The sequence below is a fragment of the Echinops telfairi genome, unplaced genomic scaffold, assembly GCF_000313985.2.
Source record: "Echinops telfairi isolate 266 unplaced genomic scaffold, ASM31398v2 ScPeMD7_7415;HRSCAF=8453, whole genome shotgun sequence".
NCBI classification, from domain to species: Eukaryota; Metazoa; Chordata; class Mammalia; order Afrosoricida; family Tenrecidae; genus Echinops; species Echinops telfairi.
In genome coordinates this window covers 1,110,998-1,120,496 of record NW_022111315.1, presented here as the reverse complement: position 1 = coordinate 1,120,496, position 9,499 = coordinate 1,110,998, and the positions used below count along the sequence as shown (strand labels likewise).

The 9,499-nt window shown below is 40.2% G+C and overlaps 1 protein-coding gene across 1 annotated transcript in view; it reads left to right on the top strand.

Annotated features, from left to right (window-relative positions):
• Positions 1-9,499, top strand: part of KIF4A (kinesin family member 4A) — a 187,159-nt gene that overhangs the window by 121,873 nt on the left and 55,787 nt on the right. Inside the window, exons 16-18 of the mRNA XM_045296988.1 lie at positions 3,969-4,025; positions 5,552-5,737; positions 7,977-8,080. Coding sequence (XP_045152923.1) covers positions 3,969-4,025; positions 5,552-5,737; positions 7,977-8,080 — 347 coding nt within the window. The remainder of the gene's footprint in view (positions 1-3,968; positions 4,026-5,551; positions 5,738-7,976; positions 8,081-9,499) is intronic.

Below are 9,499 nucleotides of genomic sequence, written 5' to 3'. Positions count from 1 at the left end.
GCTTCGTTGCTCTGCTCCCCTTGCTGTTCTGTTGCATGCCCTTAGTGTTTTGCCTCTGTGTGGTGGGATCAGATCAGGCACAATTCCCACACTGTCTCCATTGTTGCTTCCTGTAGGGCTATGGGTCAGTGAGGGATGTTGTGTGTCGTAGTAGGGCCAGCCCTATGGTCCTCTCTGTGTCTTGGCTGCTCTGAGCAGGGATATTGTCCTCAAGGATTGATGGGCCAGGATGTGCTCCACTCTCTCTTCCTCCCCCTTCATTTTCTCCTGTGTACTCTGATCAGACACGTCCCTCTACGTGAGTTGTAGCTTCAGTGCTGTCCTCTAAAGTAAACTCTTCTTGGGGGAGGGGCGGCTGTCCACATAGTTGGGATTGGGAACAGCCCCTCAGATCTCTCTACTGGTTTCCTGCTTCGTGCTGGTATGTTGCATTCACATCTTGGAGCACCAGATTGAAGTCTGGTCCCTCTTTCCCTGTGGAGATATAAACAATACTCTCCCCTTGGGTGTGTTAGTACCCTGTGCACCTGGTACATGTCTTTTTTTTCTCCCCGCCCCCCTCCTTTTTAGTTGGCTACCCTGGATTTAGTATCCCTGTGTTTGGTCCGGCCTCTGCCATACTACCTTACCTGGACCCCACCCCAGGAATGTTTGTGTAGGTAACCTTTTCCCTATGCCCCTTTTGCATTTTTTTAAGCTTACCTCAGCGGACTCATGTAGTAATTGTCCTTTTGTGCTTGGCTTACTTCACTTAGCATGATTTCCTCCAGTTCTTCCCATGCGGTGATGTGCTTCGTGCATTCAACACTGCTTTTTAGTGATGCATAGTACTGCATTGTATGTATATGCCACAGTTTTTTAATCCATTCGTCTGCTAATGGAAATTTGGGTTGTTTCCAACTCCTTCCAATTGGTTTTCATACTTCTTGCAGGATGATTGATACAATTCTATCCCAATAAGCAGGTCTTCTATTGTGCATGTTGTTCAACGTTTGGGGTGGGAAAGTTAGCGTAAAGAGCAGGAAAGGGGAGTGAATTATGGTGGGAGAAAAAATGAATGGGTGATCATGTTAAACTGGGTTCTCTAGAGACACAAAACCAGTGATAGTTATATGTGTATGTATACAGAAAGAGATTTATATCAAGAAATAACTCACTCAGTTGTAGAACCAGGTAAGTCCATTCTGCTTTAGGCCCATGAGACAGATGGTAAACTGGAGGCTTTTCCAACTTGTGTAGCTGTGGAGGCTGATGAACCAGGAAGATGGAAGTCCACAGAGTGGTAGATGCAAAGTCAAATGAACCCAAGGTTGGGAAGTCCGCTGATGGCTCCAAGGATTGACACAGTAACTGCAACTGAGCTCAAGCATAACAATTTGGAGGGTGGCATGGGACCAGACAGTGTTTCATTCTGTTATAGTGTCATTAAGGTATGGACCAATTATACTGCACTCAGCAACATACTTTGCCTTAAGTATAGCTGAAATATGTGATATAAAAAAACCTACTGTGAGCTGCCTCATAATTTAGATAGTCTTGTCTGCCTAGCCCTATTGTAGCCAAAGCTTATAAGCTTAGAAAATTGTGAGCCAGGGTACTGTTGTACGTGTCCACTACACCAATTTTAGAGGCCTTCATACAACCTTGTTTGTGGGGCATTGAGTGACATGGAAAAGAAGAGGAAAACTCTTTGAACTCCATGAATAAAGTAAACTAAGACACCCTTATCAGGATCTGGCAGTATGTCTGATGCCTGGGGTACCTGTAGAAGAAGTTGGTAGTGATGTTTTGGAGATATTCTATAGAATCATTGTGTCTACCACTAAAATGTACTTGGCACACACAGAAGGAGAGTGCTAGGGATTTTCACAAGCCGACAAAGTCCGTGGCTTCTATACACTCTTTTAGTTAGACAGGTAAACCATTTATGCAGGATTCCTGCTAGATGTTTGAATCAGCAACCTATTTTTTGGAAATCCTCGTAAGTGCATTAAAAAGGGAAAAAAATACACATTGAAGTATCCTGGAGGTTTGATAACTACAGTGAAAGCAAAATGTTTCTAATGTAAAATGATTATGCCCTGAATTAAAACAACTTTTAAGTGAAGGGTGAACTCTCCTTTTCAGTTATGAAGACAGCCGGTGTTTCTGGATCTTCTTCTCGGAACTTTAAGTACTAAACTATACCATTTCTTTCTCTAAAATATAATTCAAGCAAACATCGTTGTTGCAGTTACCTTTGAGAAAATGCATAAAATATTTTCACTTCCCACACAAATACTTTTTCAGAAACAAGATTAATTGCATAACAAGCATGCTTACACTGTTGCTGTGCTTACAGCCCACAATCCCAAACTTCATTTTGAAGGAGTTTGCTGGTTAATGTGGTATGTTATACCCTATCTTAGTTCCCCTGACTATCCCCTTCAGCAAATCATATCCTTTACTTATTAGAGTCTCAACTGTAGTCTTGGGATGAGAAGAAAGTGGGCTATGAGGCTGAAATAGGTCCTTTTCTTAGATGTTTACATATAGGGTAATGAAGACAGAATCCTTTATTAGCATGCTACTTAAACCTTAACATTTTAAACTCTTTATTGGGCTGAAAGCCAAAGGTAGCCATGTCTTCTTTAAGGCTTAATTGGTATACTTTGATCCTGACCTCCATTATCCTGTAATATATTAAAATACTTTGCTTTTCAAAAGGGTGTGGTATATGTATATGGAGATTTACCACTACTGTAAATTATAATGAAAAAGAATGCGGTAACACTGTAGCTTCCTTTGAATTTACTTTGAGGCTCACTGGTTGAGAAATTCTGGGCATAAGGGAAATGCTTTATAAACGCTCTTATTCTTTACTTATTGCCTTAAAGATACTTAGATTCAACTTTCAGCAACAACGTGAAATATTTCATGGGGCTATGCCGAGACTTCATGTGATAACCCTGTCTTTTCTTCGTTATTGTGCTCTTTCACCAATGACATTTCCCCCACCCCCCATCAGTTTTAATGGCACATAATTCACATATACAATTGAATAGTTCAGTCGCTCAATCATAGCAAGGGGAGTTGTACAATCACCACCACATCTATCTTAGAGCCTTCCCCACCCTGATCTTCTTAATCATGAGATTTCCTTCTTTTGTCTCAGGGCTCTACAGAATCACTTAAACAGAAATGGTAATCCATATGTTAAAATGCCAAATAAAGCTTAAATTCCAGAAGGGAGAAAAGAGCTTGCTAATATGATATCATATAAACAAATTGGGCTTAATAAGTGGTTTTAGGTTTTCCTTCTAAGTGCCCCAAAAGGGAATTTGCTCTTTGGGGGAGAGAGTCATCGCTTATCCTTTCTTTCCAAGTAACCACTAACTGGACCAGCTGCATGTGATCTTCTCTAATCTCTAAGAAGGGAAAGCTTCAGTATATTTCTGACATACTGTGCACATTTCTCCTGAGAACCATCCAGTGAATTTCTTTTGTTATAGCCTAGGCTCTTACTACCTTGACTAATAAAATTTTAAATTAACCCTTCATTTTATTCGCTTTTCTACCACATTGCAATATTTGCTATGTCAGTTTAGAGACTAACTAGGCCTGTGCATTATAAAGATTGACTTTGTAGAAACATAAAAAGAAAGGATAGAATGTGTAAATAGCGAGTTAATCTTTGACCTGCTGAAATTGCTAACTGTTTCAATCTGGCCCAATTATCTCTAGCAGAGAAGAAGAGGTATAGTAAGTATGTCAGTTGCCACATGAATTTAATTTTAGAAGACACAATCACTCTTTATAAATAAAAAAGACTCGAGAGGGGAAAAGTGCAAATTCATGGCTATTAGAGTATTAGCGTGTACAAAATGGATCTAGCACCTTAAGTGATCTCTGTGTATACCTTAATTTTTTTAAACTAGTATAAAGTTTCACCTAGATTTTTTTTTCTAAACAAACATTTTTCACTGCAGGATGAAACTGTTGTTGGCATGGCTACAGTCATTGATTCTACAGTGGAACCAGAAACTGTAAGTAAATGACCCCTTTGTGTAGAACTAGGAGCTTTAACTGTGCCATTTTCTATAATTTATCACTCATCTGAAGAAGATAATTCACAATTGTTACTATGTTCCGTAGAATGGCCTAGAAATCCAGAAATCTTGAGCATAAAACCCCTAACTTGGATAGGTTTTATCTCTACTATTATTATTAGTAATGGATGGTAGGACTTCTCAGAGAATCTGGCTCACTGATTTCCTGTAATATGGTAGTATTCTCCATCCACTGTCTGACAAGTTAAAATAAGTAGGAGAACAAATTAAGAGCGATACAAATAAAGAATTTATGAGAAAGCCCCAAAAAGCATTGCAGCAGAAATAAAATAAAATTTCTTTTTGAGCCAAATTTTCTATGCATGTGTTTTTTCTGGGCTAAAAGAACCAACTGATCACATTACAAGAGAAAGTGGATAAAGGCTATGGAATAGAGTCATAATGAAAAATTGTACAATCATTTGCTTGAGATGACATGTTCCTCCTCAAATGAATATATATCAGTAGTTCTCATATGTTGGAAAAGGGGAGATAGCAGACTGTGATAGGTAGGTTTATTGTGCCAACCTGGCCCAGAAGAACATGTGAGATTAATCAGGTCACAGTGTAATTGGAAGGCAAAAAGATAAATGGCTGGCAAGGCCCACCCCTCGCACTCTTGCTCTCTGGTGATCAGACCATCATGTGGCTGCTTTGCCACGCTGCTGCTGTGTACATCTGGTGTGTACATAGCTTGAGCTTGGCTGGTGGATCCTGTTGTCTTGAACTACTTGTGTTCGATATCCCATCCGGGCCTGCTTCGTTAAGCTCCTGTTGGTGACCCACTCTGCTGTTTGCTGCCTGTGGGTGGACTCTGCCCGCATTGCCCGAGGGAAGACTCAGCTCTCAGCTGTCTGCTTCCTTGACCTTGGACCGAGAGCCCTCATGAGTTGAAGGAAGTCCAGTATATTAACTGTTCTATGGAATTGAGTTGAACTGAGTCCTCTGTACTGCTGTGTGGAATAATAAGCTGTTATATTCCTTCGTGCTGTATAAATCTATCCATATATATATATATATATTCATAAGTGTCCTGATTTTGTTTCTCTAGAGAACCCTGACTAACACAGAGATAAATCAAGTACTAAACGTCAGCTCTGTGAGAATAAATGGGGCTTCTTCTCTATTTCCACCATTCCTAATGTACCATTTCTAGGAATGTCTCATATTGGAAGGAGATATAAGAAAGAAATATTGTCCAGATCAATAAAAGAAAAATCAGGAGACTTAGTTGACTCTAAGAATTAAATTGAAGTATATAAAAGAAAGTGCTTATGTGAGCAGTGAAATGGACTAGCTCAGTTTATTTCAGGTCTTTAAAGCAAATGTTTTATCAAAAGCCACAGCTGTAAAAGAGTGGGGGCATTTCTATTAGAGAACTGGCCACGAGAAGTGATAAAACAGTACCTAAGAAATTCTAGTTGCTTGTTTATTTAACAAATCATTATCCTTATTTCTTTCAGCAAGTGGAAACAAATCCAGAGACCAGCAGGTCTTCTGATATTTTCACCACTCAGCATGCTCTACACCAAGCTCAGATGTCTAAGGAGCTGGTTGAGTTAAATAAAGCCCTTGCACTGAAAGAGGCCCTAGCTAGGAAAATGACTCAGAACGACAGCCAACTACAGCCCATGCAGTTCCAGTACCAGGTAAACTATTTATAGGGCAGCATTTGCTAACTCTACCATCTATCTTTAATTCAGTGGGGGGAAAACTAGCACATCCGTTTCATTTGGTGTGTCAGATACAAATTCTGTTCTTTTTTCTGTTTCCTCCTCTAGCTTTCTCCTTCCCTTTCCCTCAAACCACTCACCCTACCCCACGCACACCCCAATAGCCTTCAAAGTCTGTTTCTTTTGAGGTAGAAACCAATATGTCTTTATGAGATTGGCTAACTTTCTTGACTGTATCTACCAAATGTCATGAGGTGTTTGGCAGTTACATTATTGTCTTTTAGAGATGCTTAACATTCCATGAATGTACCAGAGTTTATCCATTCCTCCACAGGTGGGCCTTTTGGTTCTTTCCATCTTTTTGCTTTTGTGGATAGTAGCACATCATTTCTGATGATGAAAAAGCATAATATGCATGGCCGCACTTGAGTTGTATTGTTGGTTTCAAAAAAGGATATATTCAGGACAGAAAACGTGTTGTTTTTGCCCCAGTTTAGGCTAGTGGAGTCCTTAGATTTTAAAAATAGTTAATGTGCTTCCCTATTACCGGTTGGGCTGCTAACCGCAAGGTCGGCAATTCAAAACCACCAGTCGCTCCATGGGAGAAAGATGAGACTTTCTACTCTGGTAAAGAGTAGAATGGTTTTCGGTGGTTAATAAAAGTGTATTGCCTCTCCCTTCTCCAAGTCTGTTCTTTGTCGGCAAGCTTCGCTGAGACCTTTTCACCATGGGTGACCCTGCTGGTATTTGAAATATTGGCGGCCCAGCTTCCAGCATCTCAGAAATATACTGTAGTGTGAGAGCCTGGCATATGAATTGTGAAGAGAATATATATACTTGTTATCGGACAGTTTAAATGTGCTGGATAACTATACAAAAGTGAGACTGATTTTCATTGCCCATGCTAATGTAGCTCATACATTGGTTGGAAAACTGTTCAATGGATGGGAATAGTCCAATTCCTCAATTGACCATGGTGCAAGACCAGGCAGCTGTTAGTCCCATTGTGCTTATGGTTGTGGCACATCAGGACTAGCTTTATGGAAGTCAAAGCAACGAAGTGCTTCTGTTTCTTTGTCAGTCCAGTACTTATCTAGGCTCTGCCTATAGTCTTAGCTGTTAATCTCTCATTCACACAGTTTCCATTTACCTGTTTTTAGTTATAAGAAAAATAAGAAATATGCTCATTGAATTTTCATTGTTCATTGGATTTTTCCCAATTTGGAGTATAACCAAACTTCACTTTCTAGATCGTTTACTGATACACATGTAGAAATGGATTGCTATTGACCAAATTTTTTAATGTTCTAAATATAAGAATATTTCTACAGTTTTGTGCATTTTGCTCCTTTTATCTCTGATTTTTGCAAAAACCCAGTGAGTTAAATGTTACTGTTAATTGTTTACATAGATAAGGACAATGTCTTCTATCGCTGATACCACCCATAGTTTAGCTGAATCTAAAGGAGGGTTGCTGTAGTCAGGATATAATCATGTTCATAGCTAAAGTTTATTACAGCAACGGATACAAAGCAAAATTGGCAAACGGAAAAAGCACATAAAACAAAATTTTGGAGGAAACTTAGCATAAGCTTCTAAGCGTTCTACTCCAGTGTAGGCACACAAAAAGCACTTATTTCCTCCAGCACCTGTGACAACACATGCAAAACGTTATCTACCAGGGAATCTCCCCAGAACCTATGAGTCTTGGGTTTTTACCAGGATTGATCGATATATGATGTACCAAATTCCAAACACCCAGAAGGAAGGCACAGATATCAGGATAATTCATTTTGTTTACACAGTTTAGGCACAATGGCCCACTGTGAACAGTTCACAAATAGTGGGAGCCCTATAAAAATCTAAACTCGCAGACATGAGCCAAGGAGCCAATGTTGCAAGTAGATATTTATGAATCAAATAGTCTCAATCTGCTATATTAACTCTTTTCTGTATAAAAATAACAGCTTTAAGATGTTAAATGACTTTTCCAAAGATATTTAGTTAGTTAAGTGGTAGACTCAAGATTCAAACCCAGGCCTTTGGATTCTAAGCCCATAGTTTTTCCACTGTATGACTTTAATCTCCATCAAAGCAAGAGCAACTGTTTGTAGTGCACAACTTAAGTGGTAAAATTCAACATATATGAATACTGAAGCAGTTTTCTTCATGTGCCATGTAATAGTTTGTTTTTCTCTAACCTATTAACCTCTAGGATAACATTAAAAGTCTAGAATTGGAGGTCATCAGTCTGCAAAAGGAAAAGGAAGAATTGGTACTTGAACTTCAGACCACAAAAAAGGATGTTAACCAAGCCAAGTAAGAATAAAGTCAATATTATTTCAAATTTGTATTGTATGTGAGATGCTACAGAGGCAATGGAGAAAGAAGTATATAAGACACATTTCCTTTCCCTAAGTGATTTAAACCTAGTTTGGGAAAGGAAATATAAACCCAAGAAAAGGTAAGTTACTGAGGTTTTAAATAATATCTCAGTGTGTTGCGTTCTTGTCTTGGAACACCGGGTTGAAGTCTGACACTGGCATGAAGCAGGGAACCAATAGAGAGGCCTGGGGGGCCGGCCCCATTACCAACTAAGTGGGCAGTCCTCCCTCCCCCCAGAAGAATTCACTTGAGAGAACAGCACTGAAGCTATAGCTCAAGGAGAGGGACGTGTCTGATCAGAGCACACAGGAGCAAATGAGGGGGGAGGAAAAAGTGAAGCACATCCTGGCCCACCAAGCCCTGAGGACAATATTTCTGCTCAAAGCAGCCAATGCACAGAGAGGACCGTAGGGCAAGCCCCACCACAAGACATGACATCCCTCACTGACCTATAGCACCACGGAGGACAACACTGGAGACACACGGTGGGAATGGTGTCCACCCTGACCCCAGCACACCGAGGCGAGACGCTGGGGGCGTGCAACAGAGCAGCAAGGGGCGCAGGGCAATGAAGTCCCCAGGGAACACCCAAAATAGACTGTGGGGCCAGGCCGTGGCACCCCATCAGACTAGACTGAAAAATACTAGTAGAGGACAACAAATTGAACTTGAACTATTTATAGGCTTTTCTTTTCTCTTTTTTTGTTGTTGTTGTAGCTATTGTTTTATTTTCTATTGTTGCTTTGTTGTGCTCGGTCTTGTGTTTGTGCATATTGTTGTCGCTTTGTTTCTATCTGGATGGGAGAGGCGGACCAGAAGAGTGAACAAAGGGATGACAGTTCTGGGGGGACATGGGAGAAGGGGAAGTAGGGGAAAGGAAGTGGGTGTTAACAAACCCAGGAACAAGGGAACAACAAGTGACCGAAAATCGATGGTGAGGAGGGTGTAGGAAGTTTGGTAGGGCTGAATCAAGGGCAATGTAACCGAGAGGAATTACTGAAACCAAATGAAGGCTGAACATGATAGTGAGACAAGAGGAAAGTAAAATGAAATAGAGGAAAGAACTAGGAGGCAAAGGGCATTTATAGAGATCTAAATACAGGTATGTACATATGTAAATATATTTATATATGACAATGGGGAAATAGATCTATGTACATACATTTATAGGTTTAGTATTAAGGAAGTAGATGGACATTGGGCCTCTACTCAAGTACTCCCTCAACACAAGAACACTTTGTTCAAATAATCCAACACTCTGAGATGCTTACCTTCCCAACAGGATCACTGAAGACAAAGCTGGTGCTTAAACAAATGTGGTGAAGAAAGCTGATGGTGCCTGGCTATCAAAAG